The following is a 26984-nucleotide window of genomic DNA, read 5'->3' as shown; positions in this document are numbered from 1 at the left end:
AGTCCTGTGTGTCTGGGGACAAGGGGGAAAGAGCAGCAGAAGTGTCCCTTCTCCAAGATCAAGGAACGGGGGTGGGGGCAGAAGGGGGACCGTTTCCTGGACCCCAGTCCTCCAAATCAGTACCTAGAGTAGAACCAGGAACGATTCTGGAGCCACAGAGGATAGACAGAGGGTAAGTCCCCTTTTGGAGTCAGAGGCCTTGGGTGGGGTGTGAGGGTGACTGTGTGCAAATGTCCTGCCCCCACTGCAGGGGAGGGAACCTGAGGCTTACAGAGTAGAAAGGGGGAGAGAGAGGGAGGTAATGGGAGAGGGAGTGAGAAATGGCACATTCAGGGGACAGGTTCATTCTGAAGCCCATCTGGGAAGACTGCCCTGAGATAAAAATATGTGTGTGGTGGCAGGGCGGGCAGCAAGGGTAACAAAATGGCCTGAGAAAACTCTTTTCAATGCACCGTTTCCTGCACCAGCTTCTCTCTCCTCCTTCTCCCTCCACTCACTTCAGGAAAGTGGGGACCAAAGTGAGGAAGAGCCGAGGGAACCCAGCCAGGCAGGTGGAATGGGGACTCTCTGGAGCCAAGAGGTAAGTGGCCTTCTCTCCTAGGGCTGGAATACACTGATGTTGTCACTCTGGGCTCTAAAATCCCACAAACATTCATCCCCTAACTGTCTGCTTCATCCTCACCCAAAACAGTTGACATGTTTTCTCATCTTCCAGGAGTTAAAGTAGGACTGGGTTTAGGAAGAGTTGGGATAATTATTTCTGTATAAAGTGACTATAACACTAACAGATGCATTCTCTCTCCCCTCTCCTCCTCCTCTTCCCATCCCTGTCTCTCAATCCCCTCCACCTTTTATCTTTCACCTCTTGGTTCCTCCCACAGAGCACTCCAGAGGAGAGGCCGCCCGTGGAAGGGAGCAGGCCATGGGCAGTGGCCAGGCGGGTGCTGACAGCTATCCAGGTTTTGGGCCTGCTCCTTTGTTTTTCTGTGCTTTTGTTCTACATCTTCCAGAACTGTGGCCCTCGTAAGCAAGATCCCAGACACCCTAACCCAGTCAGCCCTCGCCCAGCCCTGGCACCTGGGCCCAGTCCCTGCTCCTGGGGCTTCTGTGCTCCCTGACCCTTGGGGTCCCCATTGTTCTTCCTCTCTGCGTCCTAACCATTTCTTTTTCATCAGCTCCCCGCTTAGTTACTCACCTGATGTTCTTTGCCTAGCCCCTTGGGAGAGCCCTGGTCTTTTTGCCTCTTCTTTCCCAGCTCTGAGCTTTTCCCCACAGGCCCCTGTGAGACATCTGTGTGTTTGGATCTCCGGGATCATTACCTGGCCTCTGGGAACACAAGTGTGGCCCCCTGCACCGACTTCTTTGGCTTTGCCTGTGGAAGGGTCAAAGGGACCTATAATTCTTTTCAGGAGCTTGCCACAAAGAACAAAAACCGACTTCGGAGAATACTGGGTAAGGAAAGCAGGGTAGAAGATGCTCTGTGCAAGTGGGTGCCTAGAATGACCATGACTACTCCAAACCCTATGTAGTTGTGGAACAACTGGTTTGTGCCATCCCAGGTGGGATTATATGGATGGATGATTGGAGATGATGGGGGAGTAAAAGAGGTAGGACGGCGGGAGCTGCCTGGATTTGCTCCTCTCTCACTGTTTCCTGTTGCCTTACCTTGGGTACCCTTCTTCCATTTCTCTTGGTCCCTCTCTGCATTTTTTTCTTTATCTGATTTCCATCTTCTTTGCTTCTCCATGTATCCATAATTACTCCATTCTCTCCAACTTGTCCCTTTTAGCAAGCTCCATCTTTGTTGCTTCCTCCAAATGTTCAGTTTCTATCCTATGCATGGTGTCTTCCTCCACAAGCATCTCCTCAGCACCTCCTGCATTTCAATTCTTTTGTCTGTCACTCTCATTCTCTAACCTCCAAAACCTCTAGTCTCCCAATGCCTCCTTTTCAACGTTATCCTCTCCCTCTCACCATGCCAAAGCTCTCCTCTCTCAAAATGATCTCTTGCTTCTTGCTTCTCCTTTGAAACCTTGGACCATGGCAAGCAAGTTGACCTGGAACAAGTGGGATGATAGAGATGGATGACTGGAGATGATGGATGGTGGTGGAATGAAAGGGGTAGGATAGTGGGGTGGGAAGTGAGAGAGGGCTTCATCACTGTGCATAAGAGAAAAAGTGGGTAAGTACAAAGGATATGTTGGAAGAATAGGAGAGCTGAGTTAATTGGCAGTGGAAGTAAAGTTCCTGCAGATGGGGGCTGGAGAGGAAAACTGCTAGGACTGAGAGGAAAACCAGAATGATACACTGTAACTGTGTAGGAGGTTGGAAGTGCGTCCCAGGAAGTTGGTGGATGGTGATGAGGATTTGGGAATAAGAACATATAAGATAGGCATGCGTTTCCAGTGCAAGGGAACCTAAAGAATGTGTTGACACTATCAATTAGAATCTGGGAAAAATAATGCACCCCTCTGCCCCCCTTTTTTGATGGGGAAAGAGTGGGAGGTGGACTCTCTTTGGGTAGATGGATACTTTCAGGGAAGGCTCAGAGATAAAAAGAAAAAATATGCTCAGGATAAATTCTATTGCCTACAGTGGGATGAATAGATTTCAGGGGGACTGAGGGTGGAAAGAGTGTTAGATATTAGAGGGTGGATGATTCGGAGAGACTTGCATTTGATTATTGTAGTGTGTTTGTTTGTTTTCTGGGATCAATGGATGAGAAGTCTGGACTAGGAGAGTCCTCTCCTGTTTCTTCTCTTTGCTAAACCTTTCCTTATGAGTTTTCTTCTCTCCAATTCCTGAAAGTTTTCTAGTTCCCTGAATTTGTCTAATTTCTTCAGTCATTTCTTTCTTTCCTGTCTTTCATTTCTCTCTTTTATCCTTTGCCCATATCCCACTTATTGCTACCTTTCTCTTTTCGTCCCTGTCTCTTCCTTCTTGATTTCTTTCCCACATTTCTTTTGTTTTCCATATTGTCTTCTTCTCCTCATTCTCTTTCCCTGCTTTCATCATTTCATCAAGTTGGTCTATCCCAAATTGGGCAGTGCTCTCATCCTTCTTATTTTCCTCTCTATTCCTCCCCCTCCTTCCATCTTCTGTGGGAGTCTTTCTTTCCTGTAAGCTCTCTGTCTCCCACCCTCCCTCTTTGCCTCTACACCAGTTGCCACTCCTTTAATTCTCCTGCCGACACAAAGAGTCAAACTCTGTAAAATATTTGAAAAGATTTATTTTGAGCCAAATATGAGTGAAAATGGCCTGTGATACAGCCCTCAGGAGATCCTGAGAACATGTGCCCAAGGTGGCCGGGGCACAGCTTGGTTTTATACATTTTAGAAAGGCACGAGACATCAATCAAATACATTTAAGAAATACATTGGTTTGGTCCAGAAAGGTGGAACAACTCAAAGGGGCAGGGGTGGCTTATAGGCTATGGGTGAATTTAAACATTTCCGGGTTGACGGTTGAGTTTGTCTAAAGATCTGGGATAGATAGAAAAGAAATGTTCAGGGTAAGATAAAGATTGTGGAGACCAAAGTTCTTTTGAAGTCTTATAGTGGCTGCCCTTAGAGACAATAGGTGACAAGTGTTTCCTGTTCAGATCTTAGTTAATCAAAAGATCTAGCTATGTTAACACAGATATGTTAATAGCTAATAGAGATTCTTTATAGATGCAAATTTTCCTCCACAAAGAACAGCTTTGTAGGGTCATTTCAAAATATGGCAAAGAATCATGTTTGGGGGTAAAATATTTTTATTTTCTTCTTTGTCTCATAATGTTATGCCAGAATCAGGTTGGAAAGTAAATCATGTTACATGGGGTTAAATAAAACCCATCTGATGAGAACTTATGATATAGGGCATGACTCCCCAGACCCCTTTGATAGGAATTTGGGCAAGATAAAAATAAAATCAGAGTTTAGTCCTCACTCCCATGCTTCCTTTCTAGAGGCCCGGAATTCCTGGTACTCAGGCTCTGGGGAGGAGAAAGCCTTCCAGTTCTACAACTCCTGCATGGATACACGTGCCATTGAAGCTGCAGGGACTGGTCCCCTCAGACAAGTTATTGAGGAGGTGAGAAAAGCTGGGATACTAACTTTTCTGGACACATAACATATGGGACCAATGCATGCTTAGGGCTGCCATTTTTTTCCTAGGGGGTGGATCTTCTTCCTAGGGCCCCCCAAGTTCTAGGAGAGAGATGGAGATGGAAATGGTTATGCCCTGTGGAAATATCAGGACCTTGGGAGAAGGCAGATAAAAAAGGACAGATGTGGCACCCTAGAGGAATCAAGGCGCCCAGGGCAGAGGTCAGGCAGTAGCAGCTGTGTAAGAGACGACCAAGACAATGAGGGATGGGCTCCACAGATCCTATGCTCAGCCCTTTCTCTCTCCTTTAAAGCTTGGAGGCTGGCGCATCTCTGGTAACTGGACTTCCTTAAACTTTAACCGAACGCTGAGACTTCTCATGAGTCAATATGGCCATTTCCCTTTCTTCAGAGCCTACCTGGGACCTCATCCTGCCTCGCCACACACACCAGTCATCCAGGTGAGGGATGCACTGGCAAAGATACAGTTGGACCTGGCCTGACTCCATCTCTAGTCAATCATCCCTTAGAGGAAGGTTGCAGGTTGGGAAGAGAGGACACCTGTGTGATATAGGAAACAACCCAACCTTAAGGGAAAATTATTGATATGAAAGTCAGGGACATTAGCTGGGGGTGGGAAATGGAGCAGCAGAGCCAGTGCTGGGAAGACAGAAGTAGGCCTGGTCTTTCTTACTGTAAATCTGGATTAATCTCAGAGCCCCTTAACTAGTCCTCCTATCTCTAGGATTGCTCTCATTTTATTTACTCTTTATTTTTACTAGAGGGAACTTTTCTAAACCAAGGGCTAACTATACTACTGTCTGTATTTAAATGCTTGTCAATGACCCAGTGGCTTGCCAGGTCATCAGAATCTAGTCCCTAATCTTTAGTAAAGCTTTGCAAGCACCTTGTGATCTGACCCCTACACACTTCTCCAGCCTTATCTCCTGTACATTCCTTCTCTCTCTTACCCCCAAGCCATGCTGACTCACTGCTACTTCCAGGAATATTTCTTAGTTCTTTGCCTATGCTGCTCCCTGTGCCTGCAACCATCCCCCACACTGAACCTGGAAAACTTACATGTTTTTCAAATGTTGGCTTTATTATCTCTTCCAGGAAGTCTTCACCGACACCCTGGTTATGAGTTAGATGAAGCCTTTCTCTCGCTTTTCTCATTTCCTCATGCTCTCAGCATTTATCACTCTGTGTTGAACATTGTGAGCCTCCTTAGAAAAGGACCATGCTTTATTTGCCTTTGTTCCTTAGGACCTAGCACAGGGCCAGGCAGCTAGAGGCTTTTGCCAGGTATATGTTGAGTGAGTAACTAAATAAAAACACTGGAGCTGTCACTATTGTGGTTAATGTAATGCTATCTGCATATTTGGACCCTACTGTCAAAAGAGCCACAAAATTACTAGAGGATAAGTACAAAAGAATTGATTATCATTATGAGGTGTTCTAAAATTCAGTTCTAAACAGTGTGCTCAGGAGTTTAACTGATGTAGTCTTTGGGGGCCAGTAAAGATCTGGTTAAGAAGAGGCCCAGAGAGGAGAGAATGAGAGAAGGCGAACTAAGCAAGCCTTGAAACATGGTTAATTCACACAAGTGGAGGTGAAGCTATGGGGTGTTGGAAATCCTGAGCCAGGGGGAGGACCTGGAATGATGTGATTCCTCCATGGGGTCAGTGAGGACGCTGGTCTGTTAACTGAGGATTTGGGAGGCAGAGTGGGGTGCAGTGGGAGGTAAAAGTGAGACTGAAGACATAAGGTTGAGCCTGATTATTTCTAAGAAGTCAGGCAGAGGTGAAACATTTGACATAATAGAAAAAAAAAAAAAAAGAGCTACTGAGGCCATCCAACTGTTAGGACAATTGTGCATACAGCAAATATTTTGATGGTTGTGCATAGTCAGCAGTTTTGAATGTCTGTCTGGGAGTGTCGAGGAAACTAAATGAGCATTTTTTGAGGCCCTGAGATAGAGGTAGAAACGGAAAGGAAGAGCCAGGCACAAGGATTTAGGCAACTTCACCAAAGTGATGATAGTCCATGCTGTTTCTAGAGGATTTGGTGACTGATTGGATATAAAGAAAGAAAGTGGGGGATTACACAATGATCCCATTGTTTTGATTTAGTGTGAATGGGAGAAGGGTAGTTATCATCAGTGTGAGCCTAGATAGTCTCTTGGGTTAAAAGCAGGTAGGAAAGATGGACTACAGAAGGAGAACTTCAAAGACTGAGGGCAGAAGGGAGCCAGGGAAGAGTGAGTACAGTTGGAGAGATGGGAGCTAGACCAGTATGGTGGGCCACAAAGGAAAGAAAAGGAGCTTCAGGAAGGAGGGGTCAGCTCAGAGAACAAGGAATGAGAAGACACCCTTGGATACCTAAAGATACTTTCCAAACAGTTATGGCAGTGGACACAGACTGTACAGAGCTTAGGAGGAAGGTAAGAAAGTGGAAACAGTGGGCATAGATGCTTTTTTGTTCCTTGAACTGTGGACATACAATGTAGCAAAAGGGTCAAGTGAAAGTTTTTTTCAAGACAGAAGGAAAAGTATATGGCTCAAGATAAGAGTGGGATATTGAAATTGGAGAAGAAAAGGGAAAGGGTAGAAGCAAAGATCTTCAGAATAGAATCAAGGATTCATCAGGGCCAGACTAAGGTGAAATATACATGGTGCTTACCTGGGGTGCTAATTTAAGAAGGTCCCTAAAACTCAGTATCATGATAAATAGTATTTTAATACACATTCCTAAAAAATCAAAATCAATGCAACAATACATGATGAACCAAAATATCAAACTTTTCTTCATTATGAATTTTTTGACAAAAGATTATGCTTTTTTCCCCAAAATGGAAAAAATTCTATGTGAATCATTTTGAAAATACTAATGATTTTTCTTTTCAAAATGAATCAAAAATACACTGAGGACTTTTCTTGAACACAACATGATTCTTTTCAAAATTGACTAAAAGTATGTTTTTTGGGAGAAAAAAGTCCATGATAAGCAAAGTTTTGAGATTTTATTTATCATACATTTTTGGTAGTAATTTTGATTTTTTAAAATGTTAATTAAGTATTCATCTTGATTACTGAGTTTTTTTAAAAAAAGAGTTTATTTGAGCAAAGACTGATTTGTGAATTGGGCAGCATCCTGAAGGAGTAGAGGTTCAGAGAGCTCCACCCAACAATGTAGGCAGGCAGTATTTACAGAAAGAGGAAGTGACACCCAGAAACAACTTGATTGGTTACAGCTTAGCAATTGTCTTTAATGGACATGGGCTGATCACTTGACAGCCTATGGTTGCATGAAGATCAACTGCTATGGCTGGCTGAGACGGAGCTACCTATTGCAAGAATATACTCCTAAGTTAGGTTGCAGTTTGATTACTGAGTTTTTGGTGTGTCTTAGATTTTGTACCTGGGACAAGTTCCTCACTTCACTCACCCTGGCGTTGTTCCTGAGACAAAGAATAGCTCCTTTTAGGATGCTGATTATTATGCTTCTGCCTTACTTGGCACACCCACATTGGTTGTAATACTCACCATCTCTTCCCATTCTCACATCTGGACTCTTCTCATGCCCCTCAACCCCTAATCCCTTCCTTTCTTTGTACTCTTGCTTCTCTTCTGTCCAGTCTTTAGGTCCATCTCCCAAGGCCATCTCCCATGGTATATTCCCCACCTCCCCACGCCTGCCCTCTCCATCTGCCATGCTCCCTGCTTCTCTCCAGTCTCTCTTGTGTCCAGATAGACCAGCCAGAATTTGATGTTCCCCTCAAGCAAGATCAGGAACAGAAGACCTATGCCCAGGTAAGATGGCACATGGACAAAGGCCCTGCCCTCTGAGGCCAGGAGAAAGGTGGGCACCTCTGGCACCTGTGACTGACATTTCCTTCCTCCAGATCTTTCGGGAATACCTGACTTACTTAAATCAGCTGGGAACCTTGCTGGGAGGAGACCCAAACAAGGTGCAAGAACACGCTTTCATGTCCCTCATCATCACTTCACGGCTGTTCCAGTTTCTGAGGCCCCTGGAGCAGCGGCGGGCACAGGGCAAGCTCTTCCAGATGGTCACTATCGACCAGCTCAAGGTGCCTGGAACTGGGGGCCAGAAGACTGTGGGCATGGGAACCTTCCTCCCAAACATTACCTCATTTCCTTCTTCCTCCTAGTGCCCTTAATTCCTTTTCATTCTGTCTCTGGCTCCATCTCCTCCTCCAATTAGCCTCTTTTCTTCTTTTTCTCACACCCAAGGGGAAGCCCTTTCCCCTTCCTTCTTTTTTCCTTCTCCCCCTCAGCTTTGTGTCCCTCCTCTAAGGAAATTGCCCCTGCCATCGACTGGTTGTCCTGCTTGCAAGCAACATTCACACCGATGTCCCTGAGCCCCTCTCAGTCCCTCGTGGTCCATGATGTGGAATATTTGAAAAACATGTCACAACTGGTGGAGGAGATGCTGCTAAAGCAGAGGTTTGCCCCAGGTGGGATTGGGGAGATCATGGAAACGGAGGAGAGCCTGTGTACCATAGATCTTGGGGGCAGAGGAAACCTTGGGGAAGGCAGGCTGGTAAGGGCCTCCCAGGAAGATAAGAGGAACTTGCTACCTGTGGGGGCAGAGAAGCGTAGGGTGGGTGGCACAGAGAGGATGGAGGGATGTGTCTTGGGAGCACGAGTAAGGGAGGATACACACGACATGAAGAATGGAGGGTCAGCCAAGACACAAGGTCTGCTGAGAGTAGAACACCAGCCAGTCAAGAGCCTCTGAGCTGTAGAAGATGCTGGAAGACCCAGACACAGAGGACAGTTGAGTGCATGTATGTCTTTTTAGCAGCTGAGGACCGTGGGCTGGAGGAGGAGGCACATGAGATGAGGAGATGAAGATGGTGAAGGCTGGGGGTGCTTAGGGGAAGAAAACAAGAGGAAGGCCCATTCCTCAGGTGTGGTGTGAGGATTCTGGAGCTCTTATGGGAAACAATGTCTAAGAGCATTTCTGCTAGTATCAGGAAATCAAGGGGGTGTTGGGGTTGTGGACATGAGAGAGTGGCTCTTTGTTAGGGTCTCTGCCTCCTCTGATCCCTGGGTGGCTACCACCTGAAAGCAGTGGATTTCTTCCAAGGGCTTGGGCCTAAGGGCCTTCTTCATGGTGGTAGCAGCATCTAGAAATCCTTTTTGAGGGAGGTAGCTGCCCGTTCACATGGGAGTGAGGAGGCTTACATAAGGGTGCAATGCAGTTCTGGCAGGAGCATTGCCGGTGGAGCAGAGAGGAGTCACAGAGACCAGCTTACTTCTGCTTGTGAGATACATCTGAGGACAACCTGAGATACCTTGACTGTGGAAGTAGAATCTGTTTCATGACATGAGTCCAGACTCCATCTAGCCCAGAACTTTCTTTCCCTGTGACTTTGAAGGCTGCTTCTTTATCTAGTTTTTTTACTAAGGAGCTAGATCCCACCCAACCTACACCACGAAAAGCTCTTTTTGACTTGGGTGCAATGTTAAAACAGTTATTAATACAGAGGAGAAGGGGCTGCCTTCAGGAGGATCAAGGTGACTTATATAAGAGGAGGCTCTTTTTGAGGCATCCCCAGATTCCTGGGGTATATGTGTGGGTCTCTTTTGTCTCCATAGGGACTTTCTGCAGAGCCACATGATCTTAGGGCTGGTGGGGACCCTTTCTCCAGCCCTAGACAGTCAATTCCAGAAGGCACGCAGAAAGCTCAGCCAGAAACTGCGGGAACTGACAGAGCAACCACCCATGGTGAGGAGAGGAGCGGGCGTATTTGCCCAGATACTCGAAAGGAGTATCTACTCTTTTGAGGGGTAAATGTTGGCATCTGTCTCTCAGGGAGGGGGCCACGATGGTAGATGCCCCTCCATGTCTTGGCTTTCCACAGAAGCAGGCAAGTTGGACAGACAAAGTTTAACTTGAAAACCAAGATACCATGTGCCAGACCTTCAGGCACACATCTCCCAGCCTGACTACTTCTCTGGCTTCTTGCTGGGTGTTTGAGCTCAAATATAAAACTCTGAAATTGTCAAGGACTGCCCTTTCTTTGTCATTACGCTTATACTATTTGCTCAGGATAACTTGGACTTAGAGCTTACAATTTATTAGGATGAGAGAGAGAGAGATGTTAAGCAGTGGCCTTCCTTAATGTCTAGTTGATTTTATGTTCAAACATGCTTCACAAAGAGTTTATCTCTGATATCCAGTGGGATCCATTGGGCCACATGTAGGCTTTGTGGCACAGATGTGGATATAGCTGAGGAGGGGCCTGGGTAGAAAATGCACTTCACTCACCAGAGTCTACTTATTACATAAGACACAGAGATGCTCCTTTGCTGAGAATCTTGAAATCCCAAGTTGGATATATCCAAAAGCGAGCAGAAGAGTCTAGTACATTGGATATGTCCCAACCTCAGTGAAGGCTTCAGGTTAGTCTTAAAAATCACTGGATTTTTTTTTCTTAGTAATTTGTGGGCCATTTCCCTGCCTTGGAGAAACTCTCTGCTTTGGCAACCTAAAATTGCTGTGGAATTCAGAGAAGGAAAAGGCATTCACTGGGACTGGAATGTAGTTATTGCTTATCAAGAGCTAATGATGCGCTAGACACTCTTTGAAAACCTTTAGATCTATTAGCTGATTTAATCTTTACAATTCCATGAGGTACCATGGGTGCCATTTTGTTCCTGTTTTAAAGATGAGGAAACAGAGGCATGAAAGTTAAGGAAGTTGCTCAGGTATGACAGTAAGTTAGTGAAGTGAGGATTTGAACCCTGGCAGTCTGGCTCCAGGGTCTGTGTTGTTTGCTCATTGTGCTTAAAAAGCAGTCTTCCTGAGGAGCATCACTTGGGTTGGAGAGTCGCCAAGAAGCTTCTGCCCAGCTTTTCTCTTGATTCAGGTGAAGCAGACCAGAGCCCCAAGTTATCTTAATTGGGATTGCTACAAAATCCTGGCAACAAACAGCTACCTATAAACGCCAGCACCATAGCCTCATGGCACTTCTTGGAGGTTGTAAGAGTGCTAATGTTGAGGCTCAGGCTTAAAGAATACAGAAGGCTTAGATGTCCTGAAGCCATTATCTTTTCTATTAGGACACGTAATTGTCCTTGGGCTTAAAAGCTGAATTAATCTCTGCCAACAAATAGTTGTGTGACCTTGGGGAAGCCACTTCCCCTTTCTGCGACAATAGTATAAAAGATGACACTTAATGATAATAGCTGATATACATGGAGTAGTCATTGTCTGTTAGCACTTAGGACAGGTTATTTCGTTTAAATCTTCCAGAAACACTTGGAGGTTTACAATCCCTGTTTCTCAGATGCAAAAATAGGCTTAGAAAGGTCAAGAAACTTTCCCAAGACCACACAGCTCACAAGTAAATGAACAGACTCCAAAACAGATGTTTTGGCTCATAAAGTCATGTTTTTAACCACACACTGTACAGGATTGAGAAATAAGTAGGTGCTACAAACAAAGGTTAGAAAACTTTTTTATAAAGGGCAAGATAGTAAATACTGACTTTGGGATCCATAAATGGTTGGTGTTACAACTGCTCAACTCTGTCCCTGCAGTGCAAAAACAGCTATACACTAAGTAAATGGATAGGTATGGCTGTGTTCGCAGGGGATCCTAATTTAGACAGCAGATATGGGGATCCTGATTTAGACAGCAGATATTTTTGGAGTTCCCGAGAGGGAGAGATCAGGGAGCATTTGAAGGATCAGTGGGATCTCTGTGCAGGAGGTGGAACCGACAAAAAGTTTAGAGAGAGGAAGAAGTTTTCTGGTGAAGAAAGGGGTATCATCTCATTGGGATAGGGCAGGAGGCAGGCTGGCTAAAACTTGGTGCAGAGTGAAGGATCCTCCTGGTGGCTCTGGCTGAGAAGGGAAGACTAGGCTTGCATGGCAGGCTGTGTCCACTGATGCCCCTGGAGCATGCTCCGGGTGTTTGAGAATCAGCAAGGAAGCCAGGGCACCTGGATCAGAGTGATTAGGACAATAGTGGGGAGGGAATCAGAGCAGGAAGGAGAGAACCATACAAGGTCTGGTAGGTCACTGAAGGACTTTTGCTTCTCTCTCTATGAAATAGAGACATGCAGAGGGATTTATCTCATTTGTATTTTAAAAGAACATATTTTAAGGTTAGCAATGGGATGTCCTGATGATGAGTGATGTGAGAGGAAGAATGGAATCAAAGACATGACCTAGAGTTTGGCCTTGATATGATCAAAATGTTTGGTTCAATTCAGTGGCCATTAATTACCGACTTCTGATCATATTCTTTTGAATGAATTATACTCTATAGTGCCCTTATACAGAAGATTTCTAAATCTCATTATTGGACCATCTTTGGATGATTAGTTTTGAATAGAGTTATAGTCAATGAAAATGGCTGTTAAGTCAGGTTTTCTTTTGTGAAATTTAGGAAGGTGGGTTTTGAGAAGTAAAAGCAGAACTTCACATTTGTGATGATTAAATGTGAATGATTTATATTCAGCCCAACATCTCAATTTATTCAGGTCTTCCAGCTTTGGATCATTTGCAGTTTTATTCAGTGTATCTTCATCCAGACTACTGTTAAGATCCTGAAGGGAGAAGGGCATTGGTCAGGTTATTGAAGACCTAGCTATGGATTTATGCATTCGTTTTTGTAACAAACATTTGTTGAGAACCTAGTGTACTTCAGGTACTTCTCCAGGCACTTGGAATGCAGCAATGAACAAAACAGACAAATAAATAACCTTGCCTTCAGTTGTATATCCTGGTGAAGGAAGAAAGGCAATAAACAAACTAATAAAATAATAAAATATGTTAGGTTGTGTTATGAAGGAAAGCAAAACAGGAAATGAGGCAAGGAAATGCTAAGTGAGTGGTAGTTAGGATTCTTAGTAGGAATGTCAGGGGAGGTCAAGTTAACTTGATATCATTCACCATTGATGTTTACTTATGATTTGGCCAGATGAGACTCCACTGTAACTGCACTGTCATTCAACATCAGTTTCTCTAATTCACTAGGACTCAATCTGTATTTTCCAAGAATGGCTAAATCAAGATAATGCCAACAGAGTGGGGTAGTGCCTTAGAGTACTTGAAAGGTATTATTTCACCTGATCCCCAAACCTGTGAGGAAGGTAGACTAGATGTTGTTTTCATTTTGACAACTGGTGTCACTGAATCACAGGGGTTTAAGTTAATAACTCAAACTTAGTAAGTGCTAATACTCTATTCAGTGGTAGGATGGTCGTGGTGCTTGAGGATGTATTTCGTCTATAGATGGGTTTTGTTAGCCTGTAGAATCTTTTGCAAACATTGAATTAATCACCAATATTCAAAAATTAGGATATGGCATGCCAGCATTCAGTTTTCCACCCTGTGTGTGTGTGTGCGTGTGTGCCCGCGCCAGGTTTCCACGCTGTGTGTGTGTGTGTGTGTGTGCGCGCGCGCGCACGTCTGTGAAGCTTGGGAAACACTGGACTAGCCTTCTCCTGTGGCGACAACTGACTGTCGCTACATGGCGCAGCTGGGGGCTGGGTGCGTTCTCTGTAGCCCCACCATGCCCTGTGGCTCTGATGTTGCCCTGCTGTTCTCTGTTATGCCTCCACATGGCCCCTATTGGAGTTTGGGGGTTCTGGTCTTTCATATGCCTTAGTTACACAAGACTTTTAGCCAGAGGAATTTTTATTATTTTGACATCATTTTTCTTCAGTGATCCTATCATAGTCCTTAGTAGTTACACATTATTTTCCAAGTGTTCAAAAACTGTCTAACGATTCGTTCTACAATTTTGCTTAGAAATTAACGTTAAAGTTTCCTGGTTGGCCTGTAATCCCTAAAATTTCCTTTCATCCTATAGAAGATTGGTCAAATTTTTGCTTCCCTCCGGACTTGTAGAATTTGTCCTGATTTCTATCATTTCTCAAATACTATTTGTGGTTCTGAGGTTACATGTGCAACTTTTTTTTTTTTGGTGCCCTAAAATTAGTCCACTGAGTTTCTTTATCTTGGGTTTGAAATATTTTTTCTATTGTTTATATTTTGGAGACTTTTTCTTCTCTAATTCTATTTCTCTCCTTCTCTCTCTCTCTGTAACTCTCCCTTTGCAGTCAGTGTGGTATACACTACCATTCCACATCTTGAGAGACAGCTGTAGCAGTAGTCTGCAGTGGCGATTGTACTCTCCAGCAGTCAGGTCCCATGGCAAAGCATGTTGGAGAAATGATCAGGCTCCAGCAAAGGGCATCAGGAAACAAATCAAGAACAGGAGGGTGAGCAGGGTAGGCAGATCCACACTTCCAAGCTCAAGTGAGCTCTCTTTTGATGCTGGTTGCTGCTCCAGGTGTAGCAACTGTCTGATAAGAGGTATTCCTGGAGCCAAGCTTGTCCAGCAGAATGTGGCTGGCAGATTCTCAACTTGGCCCTATAATTGCTTTCAGACCCGGATTTCCTTTTAGTTCCTGTTGTTTCAGAGCTCCAACTCATGCAGCATGAGAAGAATCTGAGCCTCTTCTCTTTATCAGAGACAAGGTTGGCCAGGTGCGGCGGCTCATGCCTGTAATCCCAGCACTTTGGGAGGCCAAGGCAGGTGGATCACTTGAGCCCAGGAGTTTGAGACCAGCCTGGCCAACATGGCAAAACTCCATCTCTGGTGGTAGCCACCTGTAATCCCAGCTACTTGGGAGACTGAACAGAAGACTCACTTGAACCCGGGAGGTGAAGATTGCAGTGAGCCGAGATCGCACCACTGTTCTCCAGCCTGGGTCACAGAGCGAGACTCTGTTACAAAATAGAAATAAAAATAAAAATAAAAATAGACAAGGTTAGCAGACCTCAAGGTGCAACAGAACACAGATGTGGGCAGCCAGGCCTGCAGCAACCTCCAAAATGATAACCTCTTTAACTAGTGGGTTCAGAAGTTTCTTCTTCAGTGACTACCAGACTGGCCTCTTTGGTCTGTTTCCTCTAGTGGGATGCACATAAACCGCCTCCGTTCCCAGGACCAGCCTAGCTCCTGCAGAGAGAGTATTAGTGGCACCCTTCCTACCTTCCCTGTGGACAGGTCTTTGGGAAGTAAAAAAATCACAGGAATAAAGTTTTGAGGCTTCATCCTGCCTAACCCAAATTAGCATATTAGCTGGTATTTATCAGTTCCAGCTCAGCTTTCCCTCAAGCCAGCTACCTCCTCCTGCCCCTGGGTTCCTTGAGTTTGTGTCTCCATTTACCCTGTGTCATCTCTGGGTTTACACCTTGGTCAAGTTTTCAAAGCCATTCAAGCCTACCGCCAAGACCTTCTCAGCGTCTGTCTCTTATGTTTCTCATTCTCGAGGTCCTCAGCTGGCACTGCCCTCTTGGGTGTTTGTCCATGGCCTCCTGCCTCTGCAGTGAAAGCCCTCCACCTTCCCGTTCTATTCTCTCCTCTCTGACTTGGCTGGAAGTCTTCCAGCTCTATGAATTTATACAATGAGTCTTGTCTTGTGTCCTCTTTTCCTAGCAAACAATATGGCATCTAAAACCCAGTTCTACTCTGATAATTTTCTTCTTTATAAGATGCTACAGTATAATACACCATGCCCACCTGGAGAGAGGATAAGGGTGATGGTGGTAGAACAGAATTTCCATCTGCAATCTCCGTTTTGAGCAAAGAAGCATGGAGGATGGGAATCATTGCTGGGACCCTGGAGTAGAGTGGTTGGGAGGGGTGGGGGGGAACAGGGGGAACATCAGATTGCCGAGGTATGAGGTTTGGGTTCTCATCTTCTTCCCAGGAGCCTCTTGGTCCCCCAGAATGATGCCTCCTAGAGGCCTTGCTGTCAAATTCAATAGGCAATAACATGAAGGATTTGCTCAGCCAGGCTCATGAGACCAGCTCTGAGGAAGATGTGCTTATTTTGTACTGAGTGGTGATGTGCGTCACCCTAAGGGGTAGTAAACTGAGATGAATCCCAGAAAGTCCCGTCAAAAGAGCACCCTCTGGGAATGAAGATCTAGTGAAGACTGGGGAGACAGATGAGGAAAGAGCCCTGAACAGGAGCCACTCATTCCAGCTTTGTCTCCATAGCCCACCCGCCCGCGATGGATGAAGTGCGTGGAGAAGACAGGCACGTTCTTCGAGCCCACGCTGGCGGCTTTGTTTGTTCGTGAGGCCTTTGACCCGAGCACCCGAAGTGCTGTATGTGAGAGCTCTTCCCAGCCCACATCCCTCCACCCCTTCCCACCCAACCCAGCCTTCCCTCATTCTATTAACTTTGACTTTCTCAGTGGTATGTGTAACTGGGGAATCAGGCAGTCAGAGAGAAGGGCCACTGAGAGATGGAACCCAAAGGCCTTCTCCATCCCTGGGGTGGAAACAGTTCAGCTTTAGGCCACAGAGTCTCCATGACATGCTCTCACTTGGACAAATCACCCAACTTTCCTGGTCTTGTGTTTCTTCAACCATCAAATGAGAAAATCGAGCCAGGCACGGTGGCTCATGCCTATAATCCGAGCACTTTGGGAGGCCGAAGCGGGCGGACCACCTGAGGTCAGGAGTTTGAGACCAGCCTGACCAACATGGAGAACCCCATCTCTACTAAAAATACAAAATTAGCTGGGTGTGGTGGTGCATGCCTGTAATCCCAGCTACTCGGGAGGCTGAGGCAGGACAATTGCTTGAACCCGGGAGGCGGAGGTTGCGGTGAGCAGAGATCATGCCATTGTACTCCAGCCTGGGCGATAAGAGTGAAACTTCATCTCAAAAACAAAAACAAAGACAAAACAACAACAACAACTAAAAAAAGGAAAATTGAACACTATCATCTCTAAGGCTCCTCCCTGTTATCTAAGATTTTTTTAACAACACATGACGTGACGTCAGAACGGATGACATAATCTTGCAGAGGGCAAATAAGTCAAATAAATCAACACTGAGTACTTTCTGAGTACCTACCACATGCCTGGGACTCCTTCAAGTGCTTTGCATGAACTACGTCATTTAGTTCCTGTTATTATCCTGATTTTATGCAAGAGGGAACTGAAGCAAAGAGAGGTTAAGTGACTTGCCCAAGGTCACACAGTTACCGAAAAGCAGAGACAGGGTTTGAACTCAGGCATTCTGATGCCAGAGCCCAGCCTCTTGATATTGCCTTTCATTTCCCTCCAAGAAAGGATTTACATGAGGTGGCAGGTGGCTGGGGAAGCAGTGAGTACACACTCAGGTTGTGAAGCCGGGGAGACGTGGGGGACTGAGCTGAAGAGCTCAGGAGGATGAGGAGAGGGAGTGGACACTAAAAAAGATGGTGTGAAGACAAGGGCCCGGAGCCAGAGGAGAGAACGACAGCCCTCTCCTCCCTCTGCTTGCTGGGAGGTGTTCCTGCCCCCGGGAGTAAGGACACTGTCTTTCTCCCGCGTGAGGCTACTATATCCCATGGAAAGGAACTATATCTCCCTGATGGCCCTCACGGATGGCCAGGCCCCACCTTCCCTTTGTGGGCTTGGCACTGCTTCCTTTCTCCACAGATCCTTTAGTTGCTTTAGTTGAGCTGCTGCTCAAGCAACAGCTGCAGCACAGGCAGCTCCTTGGGGCCAAGGTCTTTTCCAAGGGTCTTTTCCAGGCTGAGGCCTCTTCTGATCCTGTCCCCCTGTCCCCGGACCTCACTCCCACAGGCCATGGAATTATTCACTGCGATCCGGGATGCCCTCATCACTCGCCTCAGAAAGCTTCCCTGGATGAATGAGGAGACCCAGAACATGGCCCAGGACAAGGTCAGATCAGGCATCCTGGCTGGTATGGGAGCCTGTGCGGGGAATGGAGTATTGGACCAAGCGAGATGGGGACTGGAAACAAGTGCCAAAGGCCCCCTAGGCACAAGCGAAGTAGGGAAGCCACCAGGCTGCATACACACACTGGCAACAATGTGAGAGGCTTGGGAGGCAACAGTGGGACAGAGCAACGAGTGGGAGAAATTCCCTCTGGTAGACTCGAAGAGTGTTCCTGCCCCCTCTGTGTCTCTCTCCAGGTTGCTCAACTGCAGGTGGAGATGGGGGCTTCAGAATGGGCCCTGAAGCCAGAGCTGGCCCGACAAGAATACAGAGATGTGGGTCCCTGTGTTTTCCAGCTCCTTCTCAGTCCTTGACTTCTCCTCACTTCTCTGACCATCCTGAGTCTTTGTTGGACACTCAGTTTTTCCCTGGGTGACTCAGCCCTGTCCTTGCCCTGGTGCTGGCTGGGGTCGATGGGGGAATATCCACACTGGGTCTTGTTGGCAGAAGAATAGAATCTTTTCAGGTCCCAATGCATGTCCCCACACACACGCATGCATCCTGTGACTTGTCTGGGCGTGTTCATCTGTGTGCTGATCTGTGTAAAGCCTCTGTGTGCTGTGTGGTGATGCCACCGGGTTGCTGCCTCCTAATCCCTGGATGCCTGTGTGTCAGGGCTTGCCTGTTTTGGGTCAAATGGTCCCCTTGGTGTATGTCAGCATGCATCTGTAGAAGTCTCTGTGTGCCCAAGTCACCGCCTGCCTCTTCCCCAGATACAACTTGGACCAAACTTCCTGCAGTCTGTCCTGAGCTGTGTCCGGTCCCTCCAAGCTAGAATTGTCCAGAGCTTCTTGCAGCCTTGCCCCCAACACAGGTATGAGTGCAGGGGAGGCACAGGCACTCCATCCTGGAGAGATCCATCCACGATTCGTAGGAAAGGAAGCCAGGGCTCAGGGCAGGCAGCCTGAATAGTAACGGCAGTTGGGAGGGACTGCGTAGGTCTCAGGGTGGCAGGGCAATATGTGGTGGGGGCTGGAGTTCACTTGTGCTCTTCCCACAGGTGGAAGGTGTCCCCTTGGGAGGTCAATGCTTACTATTCAATATCTGACCATGTGGTAGTCTTTCCAGCTGGACTCCTCCAACCCCCGTTCTTCCACCCTGGCTACCCCAGGTATGGGTTACTCTCTGAGGGTAGGTAGGGAGTTTCCCAAGAGGGGCCGACAGGTGTTATAATGAATGGGACTTACAGTTGGAGAATTGGGGTCAAAAATGCCAAAAGATTCTGGGGGTCAAACAAGCCCTTGTCTCCCTAGAGCTGTGAACTTTGGCGCTGCTGGCAGCATCATGGCCCACGAGCTGTTGCACATCTTCTACCAGCTCTGTGGGTAACAGGGGCCACTGGGAGGTGGGATTATAGGGAACCTAAGGGAAGGCCACAGGGGGGCCTAGAGGGGAAAGGGAGGTTATTTAAGGTTTGAGGTGGGGCAGTCCTGGGAACTTTGCCATGCTCCTGGGAGCTGGGTCAGTTTGTGGTACCACCCACATCTTCACCTCGGCAGCACCAACCCTATGTTCTCTTGCCCTGTTTTCAATAGTGCTGCCTGGCGGGTGCCCAGCCTGTGACACCCATGCCCTCCAGGAAGCTCTCCTGTGCCTGAAACGCCATTATGCTGCCTTTCCATTACCCAGCGGAACCTCCTTCAATGACTCCCTCACATTCTTGGAGAACGCTGCAGACGTGGGGGGGCTAGCCATTGCGCTGCAGGTATGCAAGTGTCAAGGGCCACAATTTATGTGCACTGGCAGACTAGAAAACATGTGCTCAAATTTTCCTGCCACCCTTCCTGACGCAGGTACAGTTGCATGGATTTCTGCCCTTCACATGCCCCCTGAACAGACGGCAACCTGGGGATCCCCCTCCTACCCCAGAGATCTTCTGTTTTTAGGACATCTATAGGTCTTCTGGGAATTACTCTTTCTTCTGGCTCAGATCAACTTGTCAGTGCAGAGCCAGTGAGCAAGGGCCATGGGTTTTGGGTACTGTGTGGAGGGACTTACAAATGGCCACAGGTCTAGAGCCTGAGGGCCCTTCTCCACCCACCCCTACCCAGGCATACAGCAAGAGGCTGTTATGGCACCATGGGGAGACCGTCCTGCCCCGCCTGGACCTCAGCCCCCAGCAGATCTTCTTTCGAAGCTATGCCCAGGTAGGTACAGCCACCTCCTGCCACAGCTTGCTTTATGTCAGTTTGAACGCCTTATTACTGAAGCTCATGGAACTCCCCTCCTTGGACACTCCGCCAAATACCCCAAACCCTCTGCTGCAGATGTCCTCACTGTCATCTTTTCTCATCCCTCCCTACCCCTTGGAATCACCCCTCAGATGACTACCGTTTCTTCTACCTAATTCAGCACCCCTACAACTCCAAAGGTAGAAAAAACTCTACTCCCAGGTTCCTCCAGGAGAGGAGACCAACTTTTTTCTCCTCTCATACCCCCAAAATGCAGATGCCTTAAAAATAAGCCTGTGGCTGGGCGCAGTGGCTCATGCCTGTAATCCTGGCACTTTGGGAGGCCGAGGCGGGTGGATCACTTGAGATCAGCATTTCAAGACCAGCCTGGCCAACATGGTGAAACCCCGTCTCTACAAAAAATACAAAACTTAGCTGGGCGTGGTGGCGGGCACCTGTAATCCCAGCTACTCGGGAGACTGAAGTACGAGAATCGCTTGAACCTGGGAGGCGGAGGTTGCAGTGAGCCAAGATCCTGCCACTGCACTCCAGGCGGGGCGATAGAGCAAGACTCAGTCTCAAAAAAAAAAAAAAAAAGCCTGTGACAGGCTGACTGTATGCCACATTCCTCTTCAGACGCCTGACCTTAGGTATGGCGGCCACTTGACATCACCTCCTTAAGCACCCTCTGTTCCCTCAACAGACTCAGGTGCCAGGTCTTCAACACACTTAGATTAGACTTCACCCCAGAGCTCCTGTGCTAGACCCCACCTCTCGGTCACTGATAAATGGTATCATTATACAGCCCAGGCCCTCCTCCTGGACTACTATCACCAGATTAAGTGAACTATACATTTCAAATGCTCCATGTGGCCCTTGGAGCACTTGATCCCCTGTTCCCCTCTTTGTCTGCTGTCCCTGATCACCCCTTGTCACTAGGTCAGCCTTGTCTTGTGGACCCTCCTCCTTCAATGACCTCTCTTCCTGCTCAGGTGATGTGTAGGGAGCCCAGCCCCCAGGAATCTTATGACACTCACAGCCCTCCACACCTCCGAGTCCATGGGCCCCTCAGCAGCACCCCAGCCTTTGCCAGATACTTCCGCTGTGCACGTGGTACCCTCTTGAGCCCCTCCAGCCGCTGCCAGCTCTGGTAACTTGGTTACCGAAGATGCCACAGCACAGAAATATCGACCAACACCTCCCTGGTCACATCCATGGAATCAGAGCAAGATTTCCTTTCCACTTCTGTTCCAAAAATAAAAGCCGGCACTTGGCTTCTGCTTGTCTCTTAATGACTTGTTCCTGCTATGTTCTATGCCTAGAAGTCATTAACTATAGGGGAGAAAAATACCTGAAGTCAGAAAAGATAAGAGGGAGAAATGCCAAAAATATTTCATGGACACAAGAAAAGGAAAAAATCAACAATTGGTGACCTGGTGGGTTTGAAGACCACCCAGTGGACCAAAGATTGGACAATAAAGCAGTCTAGCTAAAGACGAGAAGGGCTTGGATTAAGTATCGGAAAGCTGCTCCCAGTTGTTCTCAGAATTTTATTGTTATTTTATTGTCATTGCCTCCTGCCTCTAATCTGCTGTCCTGAACAAAACCAGGAGAGGTGTGGGAGAGAAGGATGTGAGTCTGCTGTCTCTGGCCCTGGGAGATGAAACTCCGAACCCGGAGAGGCAGTCAGTCAGCACTGATGGCAATTGGTAACTCTGATGCTGAACCCTGAGGTACAGTGATGGTAATCAGAGGCAGAGAGCCACGCCTGCATCTTCTTTGGGAGTTGTGACCTGAAGCCCATAAGGGAGGGAGGGTCAGTAAGTGAGCATGAAGTAGAGATGGATATTTAGGAATGTCGGCCTCAATGGCCCTCCTAAGAAAATCATGACACTGGCCAAACTAAAGCAGAAACCGAGGTGGAAAGAGGGCTTGTGAATAGCTGACGTCTTGGACGACTTGTCTTCTTCTTGCTGGGCCATGTCCACCACCTGCCACATCTCACCCACTGAGGAGGCCACAAAGTGCTCTTCGAACTGTTCTTGATTCTGGTCTGGAACAGGGGAAAAGGATGAGAACTGAGCCCTGACCCTGGCCTGAACCAGAAAGGAGAAGTTAGAATAGGAAAAACACGTTGAAGCCTAGGGCTGCAGTCCCAATTGCCCATATCCTTGGCCTTGACCAGAGAGGGGATGCTATTTCTAGAGGTTTTTTCTGCTCTGTGTTGAACCACAGCCGCAACTCAAACACACACACACACACACACACACACACACACACACCCCATTGCTAAGGCTAGCTGCCTCCTCTAGGGTTTCAGCACTAGGGGAGTCAGGGGCCACCTTGAAGCCAGCCAAATGCATCATGCTTACTCACACAGAAGTTGCATGCAAGCTCCGCTGGCCCATGGTGTTCCTTGACACTATTATGTCACACGACAACCATCAGCAGCTGGAGTTACCCCCAATAAACCAGACCTATGTCAGGTCTCACCCTAGCTTCATCAGTGACCTGGGGCCCGGCTTCACACAGACCTGACCCTGAGCTTCCAGACTCTCCTATCTTTTTTTCTACCTACCTGCAGAGGGCGTTTTCTCTGTCTGGCTCCCATCTTTGGGGCCTGAGCTCCCATTCAGAGGCTTCACCTGCAGCAGCAGCAAGATGGGAACCAGGAACGCTGCCCTGCAGAGCTGGGAGGCCAGGGGAGGCATGAACCTGCCCACTCACTGCCTTCAGCCGCCCCCTGCTCCCAGTGACCAGCAGGATCCCTGCACCTCCTGCCCCATTCCTGTCCTGGCCCTTACCCCTTTCCAGAGGCATTTTCTCCCCTTCCCTTCCATAGGACCTCTGACTTCACATGTTCTGTGACATCACAGCCATGGGCCTGACCTTCATTCCAGCTCACTAGAGCATTCCATGGCGAGGCACGAGAATAGAGCACAGCCAAAGGCATGGCAGAGGCTTCCAAGATGAACACAGTGGGTCATCCTGTATTTAGTAACAGAAATGACTTAAGAGTTTGCAAGGTACATTCACATCCATTACACCATTAGATCCACGTAGCAACCAGGACTGCAAAATCATAGTGTTCTCATATCCATTATATGCATGAGGAAACTGAGGCTCAAAGAAAAAATGACTCTGTCACTCAAAATCACCCAAATATTAAGGGGTAGAAAAGGACTCTTGATTAACTTTTACTTTTAAGTATGATATCTTCCCACTATTCCATGTGGCCTTTCTGTAACAGAGTGGTTTGCATAGGATGAGGCCCAGAACAGGCGTGCCAGCCAGGATTCTCAAGTCGTGGGCATGAACATGCTGCTCTACATGAAGCATGGGTCTGCCAGAAAATAAAGATGGGAGGAGCACAGGGCGAGGACGGGCAAGGGCACATGCTCTGTGTGTGTATAAAAGACAGAGACAGGGAAACAGAGACAGGCAGAGACAGGCAGAGACAGACAGAGACATAGAAAAAGAGAAAGACACAGAGACAGGCAGAAACTGAGGGGTACAGACAGAGAGAGATAGAGACGTACAGACAGAGAGACAGATGAAGAGAGAGTGATCAGAGAGAGAGAGAGACAGAGCAGGGTGCCTTGCAGCCAGTAGAACCCATTCACACCCTCTCTTCACCCTCCCCTGGTTTTCCCCCTTTTCTAGCCTTTGCCCTCTTGTACCACCAGGCTGAAACAGCCTCTTCTTTCATTTTACACCTTTCTGTACTCTTAGACAGAAAGAAAAGGTTGTTAGAGACTCATCTCCAACCTTATTGCTGGCGGAAGGAGTTAGAGTCTGCAGAGAAGCCGCAGTGTGGCAGGGAGTCTAGGATCCCAAATAACAGATCTGGAAGAATCGTGCCTCAGTACCCGGATGTGCCTCCTGCCCATGAGCCTGGCGAGCACAGATCTGTTGGCAGCAACTGGCTGTGGGTAATCACCCCCAACTGCTTCTTGGGCAGAGATGGTTGGAGGGTTGTGAGTTAGGGAGACAGAATGAAGACCTTTTTTCAAAAACCAGCAACAGAGACGTGGGCCATGAGATGCAGGATGGCTGCTAAGACAGGTAAGAGGAGACTTTAGTCACTCCTGAACTCTCATAACCAGTTCACACTGCTCCTGCTCATCCATGCATACCAGACCTGAATGAAACACCACAGGCAGGTCCAAGGACACTGCGGAGACAGGCACCCTTTCCGCAAGAGCGAACTGCAGACAGAGAAACACACAAGGAGATGCTTTCCCACAGAGGTTACTTGTGTCAGCAGACATGCCCACATGGATGCTCTCTCGCATACGGCAGCACCATCTCTTACACTTCCTGATGGTCCAAGCCAGATGACGAGGGACTGGGGAGTGGTACAGGAGGTCACTTGAAGGTGAGTAAGGAAAGATTCAAGTAGGCAGGTGACCTTGCTCACCCCTACCTTGAACCCATTGACCTGAGATCCAAAGAATGATGCTTGAATGGAAAAAACCATCACTAATCTCCTCCCTCCTGGCTATTTTTGGGGGAGGAGCCTCTTGGTTTCCTGGCAAAAAGAGAAGCCATCTCCCGCTCTGTGGGAATGAATGGGTGGGGTGGCTGGGGTGAGAATTGCCTCCCGGGCAGGCTTGAGTGGAAATAACTGAGTTGTTTCCATTACTGCCATTTCCTTACCGCCACCACCAGCCTGACACCACCCCCGCACCCAGTGTTGAAAGAGATAAATTCTTGCAGAAAACAGGGAATCCCTTAAATACTTTTTCTTATTACAAAAGTATAAAATACAGAAAAATACAAAACCCCCAAAAGGCTAATGATTCCACCATCCAGTGATAATCACTTTGTTGTTTTTGAGATGGAGTCTCGCTCTTGCTGCACAGACTGGAGTGCAATGGCACGATCTCGGCTCACCCACAACCTCCGCCTCCTGGGTTCAAGTGATTCTCCTGTCTCAGCCTCCCGAGTAGCTGGGATTACAGGTGGCTGCCACCTTGTCCAGCTAATTTTTTTTTTTTTTAATTTAGTAGAGACGGGGTTTCACCATGTTGGCCAGGCTGGTCTCTAACTCCTGACCTCGTGATGTGCCCACCTCGGCCTCCCAAAGTGCTGAGATGACAGGCATGAGCCACCGCACCTGGCCCTGAATCCTTTTCCTAGATGGCTGTGGCCACGTGGGGTGGGAGTGTAATTCTTAAAAATGGAAATCTAGGAATTATGTTTCCTCCTCCTCCTTACTATGTTAGAATAAGAGGTCAGGCTGCTTTGGTGTGAAGGGTTCTGGGACCTGACAGTGTAGTTTGATGCCCCCAACCCAGTTCTCCCGGGTGCCTGGAGGCATTACTGACCGTGCATCAGCGGCAGGGAAGCTGTTCTCTGAAGGGGAGAGTCTGCAGGCGTCCTCACTTGCAGAAAGCTGAGAAAGGCATGAAAAGAAAGGAGAGAAAAGGAAAAATAGAATGGTAATGTTGAATATCACAAGAGGAAGAAACAGTAGGGAGAGAAGGCCAGGAGAGATTCCAAATCTCTGGTCTACCAGCTGGGACTGCGGGGGACACCGTGGTTCTCACCCAGGCTACTTGTCCATGCCCTTCCCACTGGGGAGGACAAGGTAGGCAGAGAAGGGCAAGTGAGAGGGAGAAGGCCCAGGGATGGCGGTGGGAAGGGGAGGCCTGAGCACTGGGCCTCCCCTTTCTCTTCCCCAGACCCCTGGACAATGCCCTTGGCGGCAAGTCCCTGCACGCCTGCTCTGTGCAGCTCAGACTGGGCCAGCCTCCTCCCCTGCCGGCCCCCCATGTCCCAACCCCCCTGCTCCAGGACCAGCTTTATGGGTTGTAGTTTCCTTGGCAGGTGCTCCTTTCCTGGCCTGCCTTGCTTATCAAGGCATCTACAACCCCCACCTCACCCTTATCGCTCCCTCCATCTCCTTAGACTGGAAGTCACTCCACAAGGGCGTCACCCCCAGCGAGGCAGAAAAATGTCCCACAAATTGAGCCCTCCCCACTCCCAGTGAGAACATAATTCCACTGTATCTTTTTTTTTTTTTTTTAACTTTTCCTTCTGGCTTTTAATAAGAAAAAGATCCAAATGTTCCCCCTTTGGAAACATCAATGAATATTAGCTCCTCTTAGTTTCCCTATTTATTTTCCTTTCAATTCTTGTCCTTCTCTAAAGGTTATTTGGTCCATCCCTCAATCTCGGGAGCAGATCTCTCTTTCTTACAACAAAAGAAGGGGGCAGTCCCCACTCTTCAAGACCCCCAGAGGGAGGGTCCCAGCGTATCCTCACACTGGTCTCTCACATCTTTATAGCCAAAAGATTCCCAAGAAGGAACAAGTTCTGGAGAGTGGTTTGGAGCTGAGATCTCAAGTTCATGGCCAGTTCCAGTCTCGCCACTAGCCATGGGGCTTGGGGCCAACACACCCAAGGATTCTCACACAGAGAATTCTTCCTTGTTCTCATTTACCTGATACATCTATTGAGTGCATGCAATTCAATAATACTGATGTACCTCTTTGAAAACAATGAGAAGATAAATACAAGCTATCATATACAGAAGTCCCCTCTTAACCTCAGGGGACACATTCCAAGATGCCCCAGTGGATGCCAGGAACCTTAGATAGCACCAAACCCCGTGTATACTATCTTTTATCCTATATATATACATACATACCTACATATGATGAAATTTAATTTATAAATTAGGCACAGTTAAGAGTTTAGGCCAGGCACAGTGGCTCACACCTGTAATCCCAGCACTTCAGGAGGCTGAGGCAAGCAGATCACCTGAGATCAGGAGTTTGAGACCAGCCTGGCCAACATGGTGAAAACCTGTCTCTACTAAAAATAAAAAAATTAGCCGGGCGTGATGGTGGGCACCTGTAATCTCAGCTACTAGGGAGACTGCAGAAGGAGAATAGCTTGAACCTGGAAGGTGGAGGTTTCAG

General features: G+C 47.6%; 2 protein-coding genes across 20 annotated transcripts; one reads left to right on the top strand and one right to left on the bottom strand.

Moving 5' to 3' along the window:
- On the top strand, window positions 1-21347 carry KEL (Kell metallo-endopeptidase (Kell blood group)). 19 transcript variants are annotated; one of them, XM_015448188.4, is made up of 19 exons: window positions 1-172; window positions 503-580; window positions 882-1023; window positions 1276-1452; window positions 3950-4074; window positions 4403-4549; window positions 7838-7900; window positions 7993-8181; window positions 8409-8557; window positions 9716-9845; window positions 16146-16256; window positions 17729-17827; window positions 18082-18159; window positions 18598-18698; window positions 18885-18995; window positions 19138-19205; window positions 19420-19589; window positions 19936-20031; window positions 21048-21347. In XM_015448188.4, the coding sequence occupies exons 2-19, from the start codon at window positions 557-559 to the stop codon at window positions 21207-21209; spliced, it is 2142 nt and encodes a 713-aa protein (XP_015303674.3). In that variant the 5' UTR covers window positions 1-172; window positions 503-556; the 3' UTR covers window positions 21210-21347. The 19 variants fall into 19 exon arrangements, 14 of the variants coding, with proteins under 14 accessions (XP_015303674.3, XP_015303675.3, XP_073892286.1 ...); XM_015448189.4 differs by having other exon boundaries at window positions 468-580; XR_001489760.4 differs by lacking the exon at window positions 1-172 and adding an exon at window positions 19678-19837 and having other exon boundaries at window positions 272-580.
- A 244-nt stretch (window positions 21348-21591) lies between these two features.
- Window positions 21592-22766, bottom strand: LLCFC1 (LLLL and CFNLAS motif containing 1). The gene is made up of 2 exons (XM_065542692.2): window positions 22634-22766; window positions 21592-22108 (listed from the first exon to the last, which is right to left on the bottom strand). Exons 1-2 carry the CDS (start codon window positions 22764-22766, stop codon window positions 21873-21875), a joined length of 369 nt encoding a protein of 122 aa, XP_065398764.1. The 3' UTR covers window positions 21592-21872.
- Window positions 22767-26984: the final 4218 nt, after the last annotated feature.

Source organism: Macaca fascicularis, chromosome 3 (genome assembly GCF_037993035.2).
Source record: "Macaca fascicularis isolate 582-1 chromosome 3, T2T-MFA8v1.1".
Lineage (NCBI taxonomy): Eukaryota > Metazoa > Chordata > Mammalia > Primates > Cercopithecidae > Macaca > Macaca fascicularis.
This window is presented reverse-complemented; position numbering and strand designations above follow the sequence as displayed.

What these genes read in the sequence shown, in the direction of transcription:
- KEL (XM_015448184.4), top strand. Translation starts at nt 386, where the DNA reads ATGTGTGTGGTGGCAGGGCGGGCAGCAAGGGTAACAAAATGGCCTGAG. An exon ending in AACAGAAGACCTATGCCCAG is followed by an intron (nt 7,901 to 7,992) that starts GTAAGATGGCAC and finishes TCCTTCCTCCAG; the next exon opens with ATCTTTCGGGAATACCTGAC. An exon ending in AGAACATGGCCCAGGACAAG is followed by an intron (nt 17,828 to 18,081) that starts GTCAGATCAGGC and finishes GTCTCTCTCCAG; the next exon opens with GTTGCTCAACTGCAGGTGGA.
- LLCFC1 (XM_065542692.2), bottom strand. Translation starts at nt 22,766, where the DNA reads ATGCCTCCCCTGGCCTCCCAGCTCTGCAGGGCAGCGTTCCTGGTTCCC. An exon ending in AGAGAAAACGCCCTCTGCAG is followed by an intron (nt 22,109 to 22,633) that starts GTAGGTAGAAAA and finishes CCCCTGTTCCAG; the next exon opens with ACCAGAATCAAGAACAGTTC.